The sequence below is a fragment of the Suricata suricatta genome, chromosome 14, assembly GCF_006229205.1.
Source record: "Suricata suricatta isolate VVHF042 chromosome 14, meerkat_22Aug2017_6uvM2_HiC, whole genome shotgun sequence".
NCBI classification, from domain to species: domain Eukaryota; kingdom Metazoa; phylum Chordata; class Mammalia; order Carnivora; family Herpestidae; genus Suricata; species Suricata suricatta.
In genome coordinates this window covers 7,166,825-7,188,607 of record NC_043713.1, presented here as the reverse complement: position 1 = coordinate 7,188,607, position 21,783 = coordinate 7,166,825, and the positions used below count along the sequence as shown (strand labels likewise).

At 42.7% G+C, this 21,783-nt stretch overlaps 1 protein-coding gene across 10 annotated transcripts in view; it reads left to right on the top strand.

Moving 5' to 3' along the window:
• The window catches only part of SOCS6 (suppressor of cytokine signaling 6), a 193,128-nt gene that overhangs the window by 25,958 nt on the left and 145,387 nt on the right, over positions 1-21,783 (top strand). For 3 of the 10 annotated variants that reach the window (XM_029921885.1, XM_029921886.1, XM_029921888.1), the window contains one exon: positions 3,629-9,181. The exons of 5 other annotated variants lie outside the window; for them this stretch is intronic. In XM_029921885.1, coding sequence (XP_029777745.1) covers positions 3,754-5,361 — 1,608 coding nt within the window. In that variant the 5' untranslated portion in view covers positions 3,629-3,753 and the 3' untranslated portion in view covers positions 5,362-9,181. Of the gene's footprint in view, positions 1-3,181; positions 3,446-3,628; positions 9,182-21,783 lie in introns of those variants that run through there. 2 more of the 10 variants (XM_029921887.1, XM_029921884.1) reach the window with 1 other exon arrangement.

Here is a 21,783-nt window from a genome sequence, read left to right as displayed (position 1 = left end):
TCTCCTCAAGGACTGCAGTCTGTGGGGGAGACACGCCGTGAACAGCACGCAGGCCGTCCTGGGCACGATGTGATGACATACTATTGGGTAAGTGCAGATGGAGTGTTTGGAGCTCAGAGAAGGGGGAGAGAACTCTCTTCTGGCTGGGTGACCAGAGCAGATTTCAGGAAGAAGCGTATTCTTTTAAGGAATTGTCTGAAAGGTGGATTACGGAAAGGAGCATCTAGCAGGAGGAGGGAAGGGCATCAACAGGCGGAAAGCCGTCGTAATTAAGATTGAAACGAACCAGCAGTTGACACCGGTCCTAGAAAGTTGGCCAGGGTGACCCTCTGGGTCAGGCGTCAGCCGATTTCGGTGCTTGGGTTTGAGAGATGTTGGGGTGACACTCCAGGCAGATCAGTCGAAGTCATTCTGGCTGTTACTCCATTGACGTCGCTTGTCAAGAATTTGCCGATTTTCAGTAATCACTGCGGACACCCCTAGTACTGGGGCCGCACAGGGTTGTTTCGTCTTGTATCTGTATCCTTTAGTTTTATATTTTATAGCTATTGGTAATTAAGTTTTCTTAATCTCTGTGTGGACTGATGCCCAGTTCTTTTATGAACAAAATTAGATTCATTGCTACTGAGCCAGAAAATTGTCACTAACACAAGAGGTTTTATTAGTCTTCAGGTCACCATCTCAGCCTGTTAAAACACATAAATGCAACCTTAATCACGATGAAGGATTGTACTAAAAGTTCTCTCTGATTAAGAGGAGCTGATGGGACATTCGGTATATTGGGCTTGTTCTGTTTCCCTGAGCCTCACAACAGAATTTGACAAATCTGCATCCCTTTGCCAGCTCTTTTGAACTCGAGTTTTAGCCTCTTCATGTCTTGCTTCACTTTATTCCTATCTCAAAGGCTTGATAATATTTTATACTTTATTCCAACCAAACTGAGGTTTTCACTACTAGATTTTTAATTTACTCTCGATTTATTTTCATTGGTGGTGTGATGTATGGAATCCAGTTTTCTTGTTTTTCCAGATGTGTAGCCAGTTGTCTTAGCGCCACAGGCTGAGTCACGTCCTTCGCCGTCGGTTCACCTTCTCGCGCGCGTCAGCTTTCCCCGTGTGCACGGTCCTGCTCCTGTGTGGGATAGTGGTTTTCTGTGTGCAGAGATTTCTGCAGAGATTTCCATGGCACACACGTAGGTAATATGACAAAATTATTTTCTGTTACTCTGGAGTATTTAGTTGCAACAGAATTTAAAACCGATTTTCAGGCATCTTTAAAATTTCATACTTTAATGAAGGGGTGCAAACATGCGATGTACAGATTTTCACGAAGATACTTCTTTTGCCTTCCTAAAATATTTCTGGAGAAAGGCTAGTTGACGTGGAGTTAGGATGTGGATGCTAAGTGTGCTAAGTTATACTAAGTCACTGGTTGACCACTTTGGGAGTAGCCATGTAGTCTGTTGTCGGGGTGTGGGGTTCCTGGTCGGGGTCCAGAGCTCACTCATCCACAAGGCCCACGGGCTAGGCTCACGTCATGCCAACAAATTATACTGCTTTATACCAAAAGCCACCTGGTTCGTTTTTATTTACTATTTATTTCCATGATAAGTAGGATTATTGTCTCCTTTCTGTTGATCTTTTTCTTACGTGGTTACGTTTTGAAATTTTAACATAATTTTACACATACTGTTACTCCCAAGTGAACAGCGTATTTTCCTGACATGTCATATTGGCCTCTTTCTATTGGCAGGTTGTAATTCATCTTAATCATATCGGGAAAACATCTTAATTCCACTACATGTGGTTTTACATTTACAAATGTACCTGTCACACCCAAGTGCATGGACTGTTAATCTTGTCACAAGAGATCAGATACTGTCTTGGCTCCAAAACCGATACTTAGTCTGCTGACCTCTGCTGACCGGGAGGGGCTGGCCGGCTGCAGGATGTTGTCCTTACATTCTCTGTTCGCCTTTATGAAATGGCCATATTTTTGTCAAACAAGTTAAAAATGTTAATAACTTAGAAATTACATGTTAATAACTTAGATACTAGGGAGAAGGTAATGGTGCTTGGAAAACGAGTTCATCTAATACACAGCTTAATATAAACTTTATAAGTCACTGGTGCTCCAAGTGCTTAACATGCATTTTACTTTTTTACAACTTGCTCAGAAACATAGTACATGACAGTAAGACGTTTCACAATTGCTTTTTTCATTATGGAGATGATATTGCCGGTCTCCTGATAGGTTGTCAGATCTAAGTGGTTTTGATTAAAAATGATTTCCTGCAGATTCTGTGTACACAGTAACCAAATCCTTTCTATCTATAAAGTAAACATTTGTAAGATGCCTCGCTCCTCAGTTCCCACCATATTATCATCAGTATATTACTAATAGATTTATATTATAGTTTGCCCATTCACAGATCTCTCTCTGCCACTGGGTTATGAGGGCACAACCGATGTACTAATCTGCATGTGACCACACGGGGCGGGGTATGCGGCCGGGGCTCAGAAAACGCTCGCTGGGGTAATGAGCGTCCGCAAGCTCAGGGGCTGCGGGCCCGGGCCAAGAAGCAGAGTGGTGGGAGACTGGCAGGTGGGGAGACTGGTGTCTTGCTGTTTTATTGGCATTTCGCTCGAGTCAAGCTAATCATCTGGCGACGGCCTTAGACTTCGATGAGGACAGGAAGCGTCGTGCGCAGTTGAAACAGAATGTCTTTGCAGAGCAGTTCTTGCTGTTCCCAAGATTACTTCTGGGGCCCCACGTTTTCCCTATAAAATGACATTCAGAATGTCTTTACAGAACTGAAATCCTCTCTTCTCAGTGATGGAATGATGTACACGAGAGTTTAGAAAATACATTCTTGGATACTGAAGTATAAAAATTTGCCAGGTGAAATTACAAAAAATAAAAAGAGAAATACTAAGTCTGGAACTATGTCATAATCTTCACAATAGATCCACGCTGACACATGTCTGGTTTTTCTCGGGTGTGCCCCGGGGTGGCCATGTCCCAGGCTGCAAGCATTTGGGGTCTCCTCTGTGCGAGGCGCTGGGGACAGGAACAGGAAAGGTCCCTCGTCTCCGGAAACGTACGGGTGTTCCAGAGGGGCTTTGCTAGACCTCTTCCAGATCATCGCAGATCAGGGGATTCTTTTTATGTATTTTTACAGATGCTTCCATATTTGAAAGCGTGTAGAGATTGTTGAGGAATCGCGCCGCCTCATTCTCCTGCTGGCCGGACTCAGCGTCATCTTCACCAATGTGCTGTGGCCGAGTTGAGGCCTCGGGCAGGGTGCGGCGGGGGAGTGCAGGTCTTACGGATCTGGATCCGGATCCACGCAGAGGCTGAGTGTGGGCCTCGTGGGGCAGCGGTGGCGGAGAAGGCAGGAGCACGGAGTCCTGTTCACAGCCAGGTGCCGCCGGAAACGAGGAAGGTCAGGGTCAGCTGAGCAGCGTTCTGAGGGGCGTGGCCATGGCCGCAGGGGCCTGGAGGGCACGTGGTCGCCGTCACCTGTCCTAGTGTGCAGGCTGAAGGATTGACCCGGTAAAATGAAACTTCTGTGGGAAGATTTTTTTTTTAATGTGACTTTTTCTTAATTTTATTTTTTATTTTTTAGAAAATGGCTCCAAAGGGTATACGAAGCTGGAAAAATACATAGATGCAGCCTTGTGGCCTCTCCAGATGCTCGAGGACAAGATTCCGGAGAGAAGTTGATCCCCTCGGATTAGGTAACTAGTCATAATGAAGAAAATTAGTCTTAAAACCTTCCGAAAGTCTTTCAACTTGAATAAAAGTAAAGAAGAAGCGGATTTCATGGTCGTGCAGCAGCCGTCGCTCGCCAGTGATTTTGGGAAAGAGGATTCCTTGTTTGGTAGCTGCTACGGTAAAGATCTGGCGAGCTGCGATCTCAACAGTGAAGATGAAAAAGGGGGGAAAAGTCGCTCCAAAAGCGAAAGCCTGATGGGGACGTTGAAACGACGGCTGTCCGCCAAACAGAAGCAGAAAGGCAAGGGCGGCGGGCCCGCGGGCAGCTCAGCCGACGAGGACACCTTCTCCTCCTCCTCGGCGCCCCTGGTCTTCAAGGACGTCAGGGCCCAGAGGCCCATCAGGTCCACTTCGCTCCGCAGCCATCACTACAGCCCTACGCCGTGGCCGCTGCGGCCCACGAACTCGGAGGAGACGTGCATCAAGATGGAGGTCAGGGTCAAGGCCCTGGTCCACTCTTCCAGCCCGAGCCCAGCACTGAATGGCGTGCGGAAAGACTTCCACGAGCTCCAGTCTGAGACCGTGTGCCAGGAACAGAGCAGCTCCCTCAAGAGCTCGGAACCTCAGAATGGGGACCTGCACCTTCACCTTGACGACCATGTGCCTGTAGTCATCGGACTCATGCCTCAGGACTACATTCAGTATACTGTGCCTTTAGACGAGGGGATGTTCCCCCTGGAAGGGCCACGTGCCTACTGCCTGGACAGCTCGTCCCCCATGGAGGTGTCTGCGGTCCCTCCGCAGGCGGCGGGGAGCCCCTTCGCCGAGGACGAGAATCAGGTAGACCAGGACCTGGTGGTGGCGCCGGAGATCTTCGTGGACCAGGCGGTGAACGGCGTGTTGATTGGCACCACGGGAGTCATGTTGCAGAGCCCGAGAGCGAGTCGCGACGGAGCTCCCCCCCTCTCACCGTTGCTACCTCCAGTGCAGGCCAGCCAGATCCAGAGGGGCTTCGGCGGGCTCACCGGCACAGATGCCCGCGTGGCGGAGAGCATGCGCTGTCATTTGAATTTTGATCCTAACTCTGCCCCTGGGGTGGCAAGGGTTTATGACTCCGTGCAGAGTAGTGGTCCCATGGTTGTGACAAGCCTTACGGAGGAGCTGAAAAAGCTGGCGAAGCAGGGCTGGTACTGGGGGCCAATCACACGCTGGGAGGCGGAAGGGAAGCTGGCCAACGTGCCAGACGGCTCTTTCCTGGTTCGGGATAGTTCTGATGACCGCTACCTTTTAAGCTTGAGCTTCCGCTCCCACGGCAAAACGCTTCACACGAGAATTGAGCACTCAAACGGTAGATTTAGCTTTTACGAACAGCCGGATGTGGAAGGGCATACGTCCATAGTTGATCTAATCGAGCATTCAATCAGGGACTCGGAAAACGGAGCGTTTTGCTACTCAAGGTCTCGGTTGCCTGGATCTGCAACTTACCCGGTCAGACTGACCAATCCCGTGTCGCGGTTCATGCAGGTGCGCTCTCTGCAGTACCTGTGTCGTTTTGTTATACGTCAGTACACCAGGATAGACTTGATTCAGAAACTGCCTTTGCCAAACAAAATGAAGGATTACTTACAGGAGAAGCACTACTGAGAGATTCCGAGAACCCCCGCATCTTGCACTTTGGGAATAAGGAAAAGAGATTGAAATACAGTTTACAAACTTTCATTGCTATCGAAATCTTTTGCTGCCATACTATTTCAGTTTTATGTGTAAAAATAATCAGTTTGTTGAGTTAAGCGTGGGGAAGTGTCAGCAAGGTGTCTTGGGTTTATTTTGGTTCTTTATAAAGGGAAGTCTCGAGGTTTTGGAAGTGTGAATTATCTTTCATCAATGTGCAGAATAATCACAATGTGAATGATCAGATTCTCCTTAACCCCCTCCCCCCAAGTCCTTTGCTGCTATCCACTGTGATTTTTATGCATTAAAAGCACATTTCATGTGTATTCAACCCTAAGTAAAGTTGAATGAAACTTACAGAATGAGTATTGTTATGTCTCTTTAAATGGTCCATCTTCAAAGATCGTATTGAATAAACATACCCGTGAGATAAAACGGAGAATTTACACATACACTGAAAATGATTTTTGATCTCCTACTTTAGAAGGATTTATTTAGAATTATGATTTGACATCTTGGGTATTAGAATGTAGATCTGCAACATCCCTTTTACAACACTTACTCTCAGTTGTTTTTGAGGCTGTGCTGTTTTTTGGTTGTGAAAAGTGGACTTTTTCTGTTGCCTTCATGTTCATCTTGTGGTTTGTCTATTTTAATAAATGGCCTTACATTAAAAAGTCATACAAAGTGCATACCACCGCCGTAGGACGTGCTGCTCTTCTGCCGTTAGGCCCTGGTGCTGATCGGCATGACGGGAGACCTGTGGGGCTGGGACTCTTACTGAAGAAATGCTAGATCGTAGTTTCCTGTGATGATCATTTTGTGTGTGTTAATTATACTTTCCTTTGGCAAAGTGTTTGTTTTTTTTTCTGTGATTTCTTTAGCCTAGCCGGCGTTTTCTTTGGGTGAACTTGATGTAGAACTGATTTTCATAAAAAGAGTGGGTTCTCTTGCAACATTTAAGTTTATATAAAGTTTTAAATTGATTTGAATAGAAAACATTGTTTTAGAGTTGGGTTTTTAGACTTTTATGTAGTCACTATGGAATGTGCTAGATTTGACCCTTCTTCCTTCTCTCCACCAAAAACCAAAAAGCCCGATGACTTCAGTTGGAAAACTGTGGAAACTGTGGCGCGTTGTGTAAGAAGAATACTGAAGCCGTCTCGGGTATGTGGAAGCGTGTCGCCTACCACATACTGCCACTTCAAACTAATATTTTTTTTTTTGCCGTTTTAAATTTAGCTGAGTCTTAAGTGAATTGGCAGGCATTGTTAGTGATTTTATCTCTGATTCAGTCGCTTGGGTTGGGGTGGGAGGAGTGTGTTATCCCCAGTACTTCTGTTATTTGTGAAATTCAGTGTTTGTTCGCGCACTGTTTCGTATTTTGGAAGTACCCCATCTAGAGAATGTCCCCGTCTCAGATGACACGTACACTTTAAGACGTTTCTTCCTTTGTCACTCAATTTTCCTGTCTCTTATTTGTCAATGAAAAACGAGAGTAACGGTCTTAGGTCAACTTTTATGGTTTTGTCATTCGGTATCCCTGGTTTTTTTTTTTCCTCCTCTCTTTTTTAGGGTCAGAACTGAGAAATCCCAAGGAAAGGCACAATGATACGGTGTTGTGGTGTTTTGATCTAGAGGGAAAAGGTACTAACTTTTGGTGGAATGTTGATCGTACCTTGTCACGGAGACTTCTCTTTCATTTTCTGATGTTTTCACCGGACAAGACGGAGTATACTGTAATAATATCATTTAAGTGTTCACTATAAGCTATTTGGCTTAAGAACTATTACAGAGTTGTAAACTTATCAAATTAATGCAAGACATTTAAACTATTTTTTTGCAAAACTATTTATTTTTAAACAATTTAAAATATATCTAGGGTGAGTTGAAAGTCCCTGTGCGTCTATATTAGATGGCAGGCGTTGTCGCAGAGTCCCTGTGTGTCAGTGATCGGTGTTAAGATGGCTTCTCCGTGTCTCCAGAGGCATTTGCGTGTATCTTTGTGAGACCATGGTGCACAGAGGTCTTTGGACTGCCCTGAACCCCGTCTTCTCCTGTGGGCCTAGCCTGGTCCCCACGTGGTCCTCATGACTCCGTGTGCTCAAGATTTCGCTGTTCCGTTTCAAGCTGATTTCGATCGTCATCTGGTCGTCTTTAAAATCGTATTTTGTGTTTTATGGAGGGCAAGTCTAGATGCCGTTCTGAATCAGAAGGCCAGTTTCCTTAATGTGTGTTTTGTATATTCATTGCATAAAATACTTTAAAATGCCCTATTCCAAGCCAGTTTGAAATTGCTAGGGTCTGACAGTGTATTGAGAAAAATAAAATATTTGCCCAGAAGTTATTTACAAACGAAGGAGTATTACAGTATTTTCTGCTTTTGTGTAGAGAGAGCCATTCGGCATAGGCAGCACAGGATAATGTGAAAGATCGGCTTAATAGGAAACTAAAATAGTCTGCTTAGAAATGGAAAGGGCGGAAGAGAGATCTCCATCCCGTAGCTCGGCCTAGTTGCCATTTGTGTACATTTCTGGATTATCCTGAGTGGCGGTTTAGATGGACGTGGACACAATCTGTAAGTGATTCTTAAAGACAGGAGCTCAAGGCAAGAAGAGAAAACAGGAAAGCTGTCTCCTTTGCCACAGTCAGTGAATCAGACTTGTTTTCTTGAAGATTTCACCACAAAATACAGTGGAGGCCGGAAGCTAATTCTAGGCTTCCTAGGACACTTTTATGCATTTTTACAAATAATAAGAAAGCATAGAAAGTACTTGAAAAATATCTCAACTCTTTCTAAGGAAAACTGTTCTTTTTCTACTTGGTGCAATAATCTGAAAATCTAGAAGGTCAAAAGTATATCACAGGAAATGATCATAGAACTAAAAATAGTTTTTAAGGAAACTAGTCACAAGGGGAACCCTCTTGCCGTTGAAGAAAATCGTGTTCCAGAAGACAGAGCGTCGGCGTACAGGACATAAAGTCTACGTCATAATTTTTGAGCCAGTATTATTGAAACAGGATAAAAATCACTAAAATCTTAAACAGGTTCTATGCAGTGTCCCTGCTAGTGCTCCAAGTCTAAATATCTTCATGCTTTCAGAAATGCCAATTTTAGTCGTGGACATTTCACATTATATATGAGAGTCCACATGAGTGATTCAAAATAGTACATATTAAATCTTAACGACCGTTCATTAAATGTGAAGTCTTAATTTGAAAATGAAAATCACACTACCAGCAATAGACAGTTTTGTTGAAAACTCTAAATTCCCAGTTACATAAATAACGTTAAAATTCCAAAATAAAAGATTGGTACGCTAGTAATCACAAATTTGATTTCTTTTAATACTTCTTAAAATCCTATCAAGGGTTTTTTAAATAAACACTCTTTTTTACTGATAAGTCATAACATGGTGAATGTGTGCTTGCTGTTTCTGAAGAGCGATCCAAACTCTACATCCAGAGATGATGAGAAATTCTTATAGAATTTTGTAATAAGTATACATCTTGGGTTAAAGACATTTTATAGTTGTTGGGAGCGCCATGAAATTAATACTTGCAATCCAGATTGCTGTAGTTTACACTTTTTCTGTATGTTTCAAATCAGGTGTGTACCATTTGTACTGAGAACACCACAGAATGAATTATCCAAAGTCCATTGATTTTAATATGTGTTTTGGTTTGTAAACAAATTATAGTAATTTCTTGCACATTTTTGGAAATTAATTGTATAAGAATTTATGTATCTGCTTCTAGATACAGTGTGTAAATAAAAATTTCGTTCACAAGATCTGCCTTGTAGTTTATTTGATACCTGGATTACAGAATCTGATTTTAATTAAATCAGGTTAACTCGAGTTTCTGGATGTCTTATAAACTTGCAGAGACTGGAGGGTAGGGACCAGCAAATTTGGTTTAAAAAAAACAAAAGGCAGTGAAAGCAAAGGAAAACGTGAAATAGTGTTGCTCACAGGATATATGAAATGAATTACGAATCAGCAAATGTTGCTAATATCCTAAAGCCTTCAACATAAAGGCTGGAGTGAGCTGGCAAAACATCTACTAAAGACTACTTAAAATTAGCACAGTAATGAAACTTCAATAGAAGAAGTTTGTACTGAATGCCGAAATGTTTGGATTGTGACATTCTTTTTAAATGTCCCAATTGATATTTCGTAGAAATAACAAGTTATCAAATTTTCTTTAATACTTGCAACTTTTTCCATTTACTGGTTCTGAGGGTTTCTTAACCTTCTGAAACATCTTTAAAAATGTTTTTGACTCTTACTGTCCTCCTCTCCTGCATGGCTTGTCTTGCTAACGGATGTCTCACATCAGCTACTCTGTTCCCCCTCTCCCTGCCCCAGTGCCTTCTCTCCCGAGCCCGTGGCCCCCTGGAAGGCCAGGCTGACGCTGGCAGAGAACCCAGTAGTCCTGGCGTCTGCAAGTGTGTGTTTCGGAGCACAGTGGGCTTTGCAGCCAGATTCCTGGGGTCCCACTTTTTGTCTGAAACTGCATTTTCCCTATTTCATACCAGGCAGCGGTGCCGCTGCCTCTGAGGAGTCAGAGAAGCCTCCCGTAGCCTGTCCTTGGCTTGGAGGGGTCGGCCCAGGCGGGGGTTATTTCCAGAGGGGTGATGCACAGGGCCAGCTGCCTTCCCTAGAGGTCACCTCAGACCATCAAGTCCTGTGCTGGTGAACCGGCTTGCACATAATGATACATCTTAAAAGGGAGACTTAAAAAATTTTTTTTAATGTTTGTTTATTAATGATACAGAGAGAAACAGAGCGTAAGTGGAGGAGGGACAGAGAGAGAGGGAGATGCAGAATCTCAAGCAGGCTCCAGGCTCTGAGCTAACTCGGCACAGAGCCCGACACGGGGCTTGAACCCACAAACCATGAGATCATGACCTGAGCCGAAGTCAGGCGTTTAACCAACTGAGCCACCCAGGTGCCCCCAAAAGGGAGACTTTTTGATCATGAGACACGGTTTTCCCCACACCAAGAAAATTCTAAGAAACACAGATCTATTTATGAGGCTGCCTTTTTCAGTCTCTAACGTGGTTCTATGTGTGTAACAGACTCTTAGGACTCAATTATACCAGACTCGGTCCCAAGTGAATTTATGAAGTGTTCTCATAGAATCTTACTAAAGAGAACTTCCGTGCCTTTGTGTGAATAATCTGCTCCCTGGGCCTGCCTTACCCCTAACAAGTCTAACAGGTGGCATCTCTGGTCCTCTCTGCTGAGAACTCGCTCTGAAGACACCTGCTCACCCATTCCTTCACTGCAGCCCATTTCTCTCTCCTCACTGTAGTCCTTGGCATTCTTGTTTTCCTGTGGCCGGCAAGCGGTGAGAACCATTTGGCCCGGAGAATTACCACCCAGAAGTGGCTGTGGGGTGTAACAGTTGCCTAGGAAACCAATAGATGTGTATCTTGTAACACAGAAGACTGCATTGCTTTGTGCTACATGGGTTCTTCCGGAACCAGCAGATGAAGCCCGAGAGCTGGATTTCCCATCCTCCACCTCTTACTAATCATAACAAACATAAGTTGTGCTGGTGTCTCTACTGCTAACATGTAACATATTTTACATCCTCACAACAGCCCCACAGAAGCCAGGCACCTTAGCATCATAAAAAAAGACACAGAGGTGAAGCTCACAAGATCACAAAGATAGTAAGTGACAGAACCAGGTTACAAGTTGTTGCAGTTTGGTTCCAAAATCCATGCTGTCATCTACTATGTCATACCTCCTCTGCTTGGGGTTTTCTGTTATTGAGAGTATTTCGGGTTGTCAGAGGAAAGAACTTTGGCATAAGCAAATGACTTAGCACTGTGGTCTTCTCCAGGGGACGACTCTGCCGCTTACACAGAAGATGCTCTGTCTGGGCACTGGCAGTAACCACTTATGGGGCCTCATATAGGGCTTCTTACGGGCTTTGTCTTTTAATCCTGAGGAAGGGCACCTGGCTTTCCCTTGCATGGCCTTGGAAAGGCTCACTTACAAGAAAACTGCCTAGGGGTCCTTGAGTGGTTCAGTTGGTTGAGCGTCTGACTCTTGATTTTGGCTCAGGTCAGGATCCCAAGGCCGTGGGATTGAGCCCACGCTCAGCGTGGAGCCTGCCTGGGGTTCTCTCTCTCCCTCTCCCTCTCTGTCCCTCTCCCCCACTCACACCTGCCTACTATGCTAATGTAGGACCACGATTTGGTGAGTTTGAATTCTAACTCTCAGGAAGCCTTCTCCACGTTTGGTACATAAGGAAAAATGTCTTCTCTGCTTTTCTGTTAATGTGTTGGAGCACATTGCCTGAGACGTTCATGGTGCCCTGTTGTACTAGGAGCCGCCGTTTTATGCTTTGTAACAGACGAAAGAATCCACCCTTTCTCATCCCACACCCATGCTCAACCAGCTCGCTTAAACTTCCTGTCGTTCTGCAGTGAGCACAGCGTGAGCAAGAACTTCCTTCTGGAAGTAGTTCGAACTATACCTGTATGTTCTAGCTTCTTGCCTGCACCTTAAGTGGGTACAAAAAATCACCACCTCTGTTCATATGGTGATTGTTATGATGCATTCGAGGTGAATTCCTCTCCCCAACTTCAGTCCTGGGAAATAGCCACTAACATTATACGTGGCTCGGTAGTGTTAAAACAGGAATAATATTGTTACAAACTTTGAATATTTGTCCTAAACAACTATGACTAGCCTAGAAAGTTTAGAGAATTGGGACAATAAGTGAAACAAAGTAACTAAATCTCATTTATTAGGACAATAAGTGAAACAAAGTAGCTAAATCTCATTTAAAATGTAATTCAATGTTTTCAGTGGTGGAAGTCTATAGGCAATGAATTCTCTCACCTTTTGTGTACGTGAAATATTTTTATGTTGCCCTTTGTTTTCAAAAGATATTTTCACTGGATATAGAATTCTGGGTTGACATTTTCTTAGTTTCTGTAAGTACTTTTAATGTGTCAGGGGCGTCTGACTTCAGCTCAAGTCACGATCTCCCACTGTGGGGGTTTGAGCCCCACGTCGGGCTCTGTGCTGACAGCTCAGTCTGGAGCTGCTTCGGATTCTGTGTCTCCCCCTCTCTCTCTGCCTCCTCCCTGCTCACACTCTGTCTTTCTCAAAAATAAAAATTAAAAAACATTTTAAAAGTTTTTTTTTAATATCCTTCCATTGTGTCCGGGACCCTGTTATTGCTGACGAGAACTAGCTGCCGTTTGCATTGTTGTTTCTCTGCAGATTGTGTGGAAATCTCTCACCCCCCCTCACCCCACAGCTTTTAAGATTTCTCCCTTTCTCTTTATTATTTTATTTTATACTTTAGTTTTTTTGTGCCTCTATTTTTCAGTAGTTCAATCGTCATGTGCTGAGGTTTGGTTTTCTGTGTATTTATCCTGATAGGATTTATATTTCTTGGATCTGTAAGTTTTGTTGTTGTTGGTGTTCCAAATTTAGGAAATTTTTAGTTATTATTTCTTTAATTTTTTTTCTAACCCTTTCTTGTTCTCCTCTCCCTGTAGGGTTCCAATTTCATGTGTGTTAGGCTAATATTTTCCTAAATATCATTGAAGCTCTTTATTTTTTCAACCATTCTCTCAGCTCTTCACACAGTATAATTTTTTAAAAATGTTTTTATTTATTTTGAGAGAGAGAGAGAGCATGAGTTCCTCCATGTGAGCAGAGACAGAGAGAAAGAGAGAGAGAGAGAGACAGACAGAGACAGAATCTGAAGCAGGCTCTGAGCTGCCAGCACAGAGCCTGATGTGGGGCTCAAACTCACTAGTGGTGAGATCATGACCTGAGCTGAAGTCGCACGCTCAATTGACTGAGCTACCCAGGTGCCCCCAGGTTGTATAATTTTTATTCATCTAGATTTAAAAGAAATTTTTATTTTGAGAGAGAAAATGAGAGAGCATGCGTGAGTTGGGGAGAGGCAGAGAGGGCGAGAGAGTCCCAAGCAGGCTCCGCACTGTCAGCACAGAGCCTGATACGGGGCTCAGTCTCACGAACCAGGAGACAATGACCTGAGCCAAAATCAAGAGTCAGATGCTGGGCCACCTGGTGGCTCCGCCAGTTGAGCGTCTGACTGGCTGGGTCATGGTCTCGTGGTTCCCTATTGCGAGCCTTGTGTCTGGCTCCGGGCTGACAGCCCAGAGCCTGGAGCCTGCTTCGCATTCTGTGTCTTCTGCGCTTGTGCTTTGCCTCTGAAAACTAAGTAAAAGCATTTAAAAAAATGTTTTTACAAGTCAGACGCTTAACCAGCTGAGCCACCCAGGTGCCCCTGTTCATCTAGCTTTAAGTTAACTAGTCCTCACATCTGTAGTTTCCAATATGTGGTTAGGCCTGTCTAATAAATTTTTATGATATTCTTTCATTCTAGTTTCCATTTGGTTCTCATTGGTAGTTTCATTCTTCAGCTGAGATTTTTCCTCTGGGTCCATTCCTATTGTCGGTTACTTCCTTATTGCCTGGCTTGGGGTTATTTGGCCCTGTTTTTGTGTTTGTTTGTTGTTGTTTTAAGCACTACTGATAATTTTTGATTGGATGGTGAACACAGTGGATGAAACATTTTGGGAACCTGGGCTGTTCCTCTCTTGCCCTGAAGAGGGTGAAGTTTTCTCCTGGAAGTCAGCTAGAAAACCGACAGATCGTCTTGATTCTTTTGAAACTTGATTGCGAGCATTGTTAAGTCTGGTCTCTTTAAGCTTGTTCCTCTAGTTTTATGTCATAGTTGCTGATCCCAGTGCATTCTAGGGTCACAATTTCAAGATCACTCTACCTTCAGTTCCAACATCTGTTTCCCCAATAATTCTTAGCTGCTAAAGGATCCGTCTGCTCTGTTTTTTCCAGTTTCTTTCTTTCTTTTACTCTTCTGCAGGAAGGCTTATCCTGTACCTGAAAAATTTAAGAGTGAGACAGTGACTTGAGGGGAGTAAGATCTTAGGCTTTTTCTCTTTGGTTCTCTTCTTTCTTTGGTTTTGCCCTCAAGTCCAAAGTACGCCAACGGCTCCCATGCTGACTGTTGTCTCTTCACCTGGTAAGATTCCCACTTGCAGCGTGGACACTTTTCCGATGTGCTGTGTTTTGGAAGATGTGCTGAGGGGGAGGGCCAGGGTAGATGTGGGTCTCCTGTGTTCTCCAGCTTTGAGCATCATCGTCTGTCAAAACTGGTTGCTCCCCAGCACCGCCTTCGTGTTGTCCTGTAGTCGTTTTTGGTGAGAGGGTTAATCAGGTACAACATGGCCTGTCATGGTCGGAACTGGAGGTCACCATCCAGCATACGACATGTTTATTTGTTTACATATTTATTGTCTGTTTATTCCCCCTCATGCCTCCCACTAGAAGACAGACTCTATGAGGACAGGCACTTTGTTCAATACCCCCTGATCTAGAATGAGTCCAATATGTGCAAGGTGCTTCATGAATGTCTGTTGTATTTAGTAGTCAATTGGAACTCAACCTGACAGAGAAACAGCAGGGAAAATAAAATTCAGCATGACCAAATGGCAGTCACTTTATAAAATATAAATTTAATTGTGCTTTGTATGGCCTTGATAAACACAGTAAAACTTGCTTTCAATAAAATGCAGTCTTCTGCAGGGAGCTGATACTAACCATTGCATTCTGTAAGGAGGCTGACTCTGAGAAACGGGGCCCGAGCCTGACAAGAAAATCTCTTCGTCAGCTCAGGTTGCTGTAACAAAATGTGATAGACGGGGCGCTTAAACAACAGACTCTTACTTCTCACAGTTCAGGAGTTCAAGATCAAGGTACCAGCAGGATCCATGTCTGGAAAGACCTCTTGTTGGTTTGCTCACAGCACCTTCTTGTTGGATCTTCACGTGGCCTTTCCTCCATGCATGGAGAGAGAGAGAGAGAGAGAGAGGAAGCAAGCTCTCTGTACCCACATTAACCCCATCACAGAAGCCCCACCTTCATGGTCTCTTCTAAATCTAGTTACCTCCCAAAGTTCTCACCTCCAGGTACTGGACCCTGGGTAAGATTGGGGTTTCAGTGTAGGAGTTGCAGGGGGGCACAAACATTCAGTCCACAACAGTTGGGGCGGCTCAGACCCCAGTTGGCAGTTGGGAGACCCATTTCTCCAACTTTTTAACCCAGAGTCTCTTGCCCCATTTATGTAGCCCCACATTCCTCTCTCCGCGGGACCCTCACTTGCTTCGGGTATTGTGTGCTTCAGCCGAATATAGTATCCAGAAAAGATTTTATGGTTACAGGGCCACTTACATACACCTCTCAGTGTGAGTTCTAAGTTCCCATGTTCCGTGTTTACTGACGCACTTTCACTAGCTGTATGGTGCAGTTCAGTGCTAATGACTTCAACTATTCATTGATGCACCCATTCACTCAGGAAGTATTTATTGAGCTCCTATTATGTGCCAGGACTGTGAAAGTAATTGTAAGAGAGATGGGTGTCCAGGAAAGAGAGGGTTCAGAGAGACCTAACTTGATCTAGTGGAAGGCAGTGGCTTTCAGGAAACAGAATGCAGTTTACTCCATCTTCAAAGAAGATTTCCTTTCGCAAACTAGAGTATAATTGTGTGGCTTGGCGGGTCTCGGGAACTCAAGCCAGGAAGTTTGTGCCGTCCTACCCTGCGTCCCTGTTCGTCCACTCCATTCTTGCCCACTCTTCCGTGCGGTGGGGAGACAGGGCCACATCGTTAGAGCTGGGTCCTCAGCAGAGGACAGGAGCTTCTTCCCGCCAAGGTCCAGCGGGGAGGTCGGAGCCAAGACGCCAAATTGCTTAAACCAGGTCACATGGTCGTGCTTCCCTGTGGCCAGAAAGATGGAGTTCAGGTGGGTCCAGCTGTCATATGGCGACTCCTGTGGTCAGGAAGCAGGAGTCTGTGCCCAGAGCTGATCCCGTGGATGTTCCATTCAAGGTGCACATGTTAACGCATGAAGAAAATGTGCTAATAAAATAAATTGAAATATGTGTAAAAATGCAGGTATTTTACCACAAATGGTTTTTATGTTAAATATGATCACTTTATATGAAATATTTTAAGTGTCATGTGATTTAGAGAAAACCCTTTCATTATTGATTTATGAATGGCTGGGAAAAGTTTATTGACTGAGAACTTCCCTTCCTTCACTCACTCTGAGAGCGCACGCCTCTAGTTGGAAATTGTTTTGTGACATATCCAGCTCCCATTCACTCACTTTGTAAATCTGTTGTGTATATCAAGTCAGTGCTCACGAGTTTGATAGAGATCAAAGAAAATGTACCAATCATGTCAAAACAAAGCCTTTTGTAATTGTTTTGGGCCAAGGAATAATATCAAGTGAAAAGAAAAAGGAACACAGTATTTGGAATTCTTAATTGAAAAATTCAGGGAGCGTCTGAATGGCTTAGTTGGTTAAGCATCCAACTTCTTGGTTTCGGCTCAGGTCGAGCCCCACATTGGACTCTGTGCTGACGGCACAGACCCTGCTTGGGATTCTCTGTCCCTTTCTCTCTGTCCCTTGCCCATGTGCTCTGTTTCTCTCTCTTTCAAAATAAATAAACTTTAAAAAAAAAAAAAAACAGAGCCAACTTAAAAAAAATAGGTAAAAATTCAGGAGCGTTAAGGTGAGGAACAGAGAGAGGGGAGGTCCTCTGAGCTTTGCTACTGGTTTTACTTCATTTAAGTTTTAATAAATATTGTTTAAAATCATATTTAAAAATTCAAAAGTATCTTAATTAAGAATAACGAACAATCTTTCAATAGCTAGCAATTTTCAGATATGTGAAGTGCAGAATAGATAGAACATTCCTTTGGCATAAAATCTCCCATCGCATCTACATCACCCATTTTCATTTTTTTCCTAAAAAAATCATCTGAAGTAGAATAAAGATTCTGGTGTACACAGAATTAACTCTATAGAACAGTATCAGGTGTTGCTTGTTCCTTTTGGCCCATTGATGGAAATAAAACTATTTGTCTTACTGGATTGTTTAAAGGAGCAACTCTAATGATCATAATTTTAAGAACTTGGTATTGCCTAATGGGTAGAACTGAAAAAAAGTTTTTTTTTCCCACTAAGTTAGATGTTGAGTTGTAATGATATTTCTCAGGGCCATATGACCCTATAATGGTATTTTGTTGAAAATTTCTAGACAAACCCGATCCATAACCAAGAGAACTTTGTACTCTTTCATTGTCAGTAGATGGATCTGCTCTGGATGGAAAACATCCTGTCACTAAGTCGCTTTTACTCTGCACTTGGAGCCTCCATCCAGGAGTCTTTCCCCCCAACCCAGCCTTTGGTTTTATTCCAGAGATAGTGGTTCACTGTTTCTGTTTGCACCTGTGCATGGTCCTCCAGGATCTAGCAAAAGGCCTTTTCAAAAACAAGAATTGATTCTTTCAGGGTAGAGATTCCATCCCAAAATATTTCCTCCAGTTGTAGCATATGAATAGATTCAAACTCAAAGGAAATTTAGGTTGCTGAAATTATTCCATTAGACGTTAAAATGTTCACCCCTTTTTCCTTCCTTCGGTGCAGCACTGCTCTTCCTTATGGCTCTCCAGTTGAAACCATTGTAATGGAAAAAAATATGTGAGGCAAAAATAAGCATCAGCACTTGGCAGCGACCTTGGGTGCTCACAGGTCCCTGCATCATTTACAAAACGGTTGTGTGCATGGCTTTGATCGCTTTCTGAGCCGGTCTCTCAGTTTACCCAGGCAATGGCTTCATTTTCACCAGAGAATACCTCTCCAGGCAGCACCAAGATTGTGAAACGAACCTTTGATCTTCATCCTATGATTATGGGAAAAATATAAATGTGACTCACTTATTAGAAACAATGTAATTTTGGGAGCCTTCAGCTGGGAGGTGGCACCAGACGTGGGATGTAGAAGTTTATACTTTGAGGTCTCGCTCAAATCCTGACTACTTATTTCCCCAGCAAGGATGTTTGATGGTTGATTTTGATTGCTTGAAAAAGTGATTTTGTTTTTTTTCTTTTTCTTTCTTTCTTTCTCTCTCTTCTTTCTTTCCTCTTTTCTTTTCTTTCTTTCTTTCTTCCTACTCCTGAGGAAGTAGTCTTTCACTGTTTAGAATTTGAAGACAATTGGTGGAATCCAGAAATTCAGCAAATGCCAACTGGCAGGGAAATCTAAACTTTAGTTTTTGAATAATTTGGGCAGGATCTTGGTTTTATTTTCCTTTCTGCTTTATATACTGAAATTCCTGCACTTTTATATTGTTTCTAGTCATTGTGGCTTTTCAGTCTGTCTACATTTGCCATGTGATAGGGGAGATGTGAATTCTGCATTTAACTAAATTAATTAGTATGGATTGTTAGCTCAATGGCATGAAAGAGTCCATCTAAAGTTTATTAAATATGTAATGTTGATCAACTGCTAAATTGCTAACCTTCATCATTAATTGATAGGATCTTGGATTTTAAACTTGTTAATGGTTTTAGTTGGACGGATTTCTTATACACTGGGTGATAAGGCTATAATAGGGCGGGAATATATTTCTATTGTTCTCAGAGGAAGTTAAAATGTAAGAGGTTTAAGTGTACAAATAACTTAAAACTCATAATAAAACTCTGGGTAAAAGAAATAAATGTACTTTTTTTTTTCAGTTGTCATTTCCATGTTAGCCTTAGGGTAAAAATTCAGTTTTAATATCGTAATGTTTGTTTCTATTCAGAACATGTCAGAGAAATGAATGTGCTTGGACCCAGAGGTTGAATATATATATTAAGATAATCTGTTTGAATTTTAGTATGAATTGCTCAGTGGCATTTCTCACCAATGTATAGATTAGTAAATTTTATTTTTCATTTAAGTAGATTACGGGACAAAGTTCTAGAGCAAATTTGCTAGTAATCTATGTCTTTCATAACACTGAGTCAGATATTACAGGTTTATAGCTCTTGTTTTAGCAATTAATCATAGACTGCTTCACTGTTCACTGTAAAGCTGTCTGATTCCCACAAGGAGATTATAAAATCCTAGAAAGTTAGGTTATAGCATTGCCGTATTATCCAATGTCTAGAACTTGATTACTTTCTTTAAAACTTTACTAAAATTAATCATAATTTTCATTAGCAGACACATATGCCAAAGTTGTTTATGATAAAGATAAAGGTGATTAGAAAATCTTTGAAGCCTTTTTTTTTCTCTTATCCTGAGTCTTTACAAATAATGAGTCTTTAAAAAAAATTATAATGTAGAGACATCTGGGTGGCTCAGTCAGTAAAGCATCCAACTTGTGATTTTGGCTCAGGGATGAAGCCGAGGTCAGGGTCTGGGCTGACAGTGTGGAGCCTGCTTGGGATTCTCCCTCTTCCTTTCTCTCTGCCCTTCTTCCACTTGTGCATGCGCTTGCTCTCTCTGTCTCTCTCTCTCTCAAAACAAACACTTAAAAAAATTTATAATGTATATATTTTTTAAATTCTTCATATCTTACAAAGGGGACCATGTGAGTTTCTGATACAGATTTTAAAAGGAAAAATAAATGAAAGTTGTCATTACTGATGATTACATTTGAGTATTCTAGACTCTAGAGAAATTTAGGTTATTAACAACAGAATCACAAAGAGGCCATTGAATGACTTTTACAGGGTAGAAGGAGGATGTGATACAGAAGAAAGATATAACTTTTCTAAGGCTTCTTGATTCTGGTCTTGAGAAATGATAAGTAAAAAAGGAGAGAGTGAGAAAGCCAGCATTTTGAGTCTTCCTACCCTTGGAGTCTGCCACTTCCTGGAAGAGTTGATGCTTTAGAACAGCAGTGTTCAGATTGTTTAAGAATATTAAAGTCTAGAGTTTAAGTCCTTGGAAACGATTCTAAAATATGTAAGCACAGGTAGTTTAAAGGAATCACTTCCCAGATCCTCAAATACCATGTTCTTTTCAAAATGTGATGTGCGTGAGAACGGGCTTGTAGTAGAGAGGGCATTCTGGGTGACCCCCCTTCACGACTGGCCTTCTCTTCCATTGTCATAAGACACCATCTAGACCACTCTCCGCAACTTCCTCACTCAAATCTCAACATCATTTTAGAGATCGGGGCGGGGGGGGGAGATTTCCAGAGCCTAAACATTAAGCAAATGTAAGGGTGGAATAAAAAACATTTTAAGACATGCAAACTAAAAAAAAAATTATGCACCTTTTCTCAAAGAGTTACTGATGCATGTTCTCCAGCAAAAAGAGGAAGTAGACCAATATTTCTGGGGCAGCTGGGTGGCTCGGTTGGTTAAGCATCTGACTCTGGATTTGAGCTCAGGTCATGATCTCATGGTTTGTGAGCTCGAGCCCCCCTCAGGCTCCGTGGTGATAGAACAGGGCCTGTTTGGGATTCTCTCTGCCCCTCTCCAGCTTACACTCTCTCCCTCCAAATGAATAGACTTAAAAGAGAGAATTTTTCCAGGTCAATAGCTATAATAGATTGGAGAGCAATCAATCCAAGGTCCGATGAAAGGCAACAAGCCCAAGGAGGGATGTTTTTAAGCAAGGAGAACAAGGGATAGATTTCTTGCTGTGTCAGATATACTGAGAAATGATTCCCAATTCCGATGAAAGCTTCCAAGGTGATCAAAATACAGAAAATTAAGTGACCGAAAGAGAGGTGACAAATAGTAACTTCAGTTCTACAAGAAAGAAGTAATCATAGCATAATATATGTTTTTAGGTATAAAGATACTTGCTTATAACAATGTAAACAGCTGGATAATGATTTAACCAAAAATTGTGATACAACTCTTTTTAAGTTTATTTATTTATTTTGAGATAGAGAGAGTGTGCATGAGCTGGGGAGAGGCAGAGAGATGGAGACAGAGAATCCCAAGCAGGCTCCACGCTGTCGGCATGGAACCGACTAGGGCTCCATCTCACAAGCCATGAGATCATGACCTGAGCTGAAATCGAGTCGGACACTTAACCCACTGAGCCACCAGGCACCCCTGATAGAACTCTTTTGGGAGATTGGGAAAAAGAGGAATATGTATGTGTGTGAATGTGTGGGCACATGAAAGAGTTAAATCATTATCTCTGTCTTAATGTTAAGGTTTAAATTAAACAAGAAGATCCAGAAATTATGGTATACACTGGTAATGTAACTAAAAAAGGCTTTGGAATTGGGATATGGAGTAGTGAATCTGGTAGGCAGAACCCCCCAGAGATGCTTGAGTCCTGATCCCCAGAAAATACGACTCTGTTAAGTACCCTGGCATGAGGGACTTTTGCAGATGTGATTTAAGGATTTTGAGATTAGGAGATTATCCTGGATTATTAAATTGAATCCAATCACATGAACCTTTGAGGTCAAAGAAAGGAGTGGGAGAGACAGAGAGAGGTGACCACAGGCATGGTCATGAACCTATGAATGACCCTAGGAACATGGGTGGCCTCTATACGTTGGGAA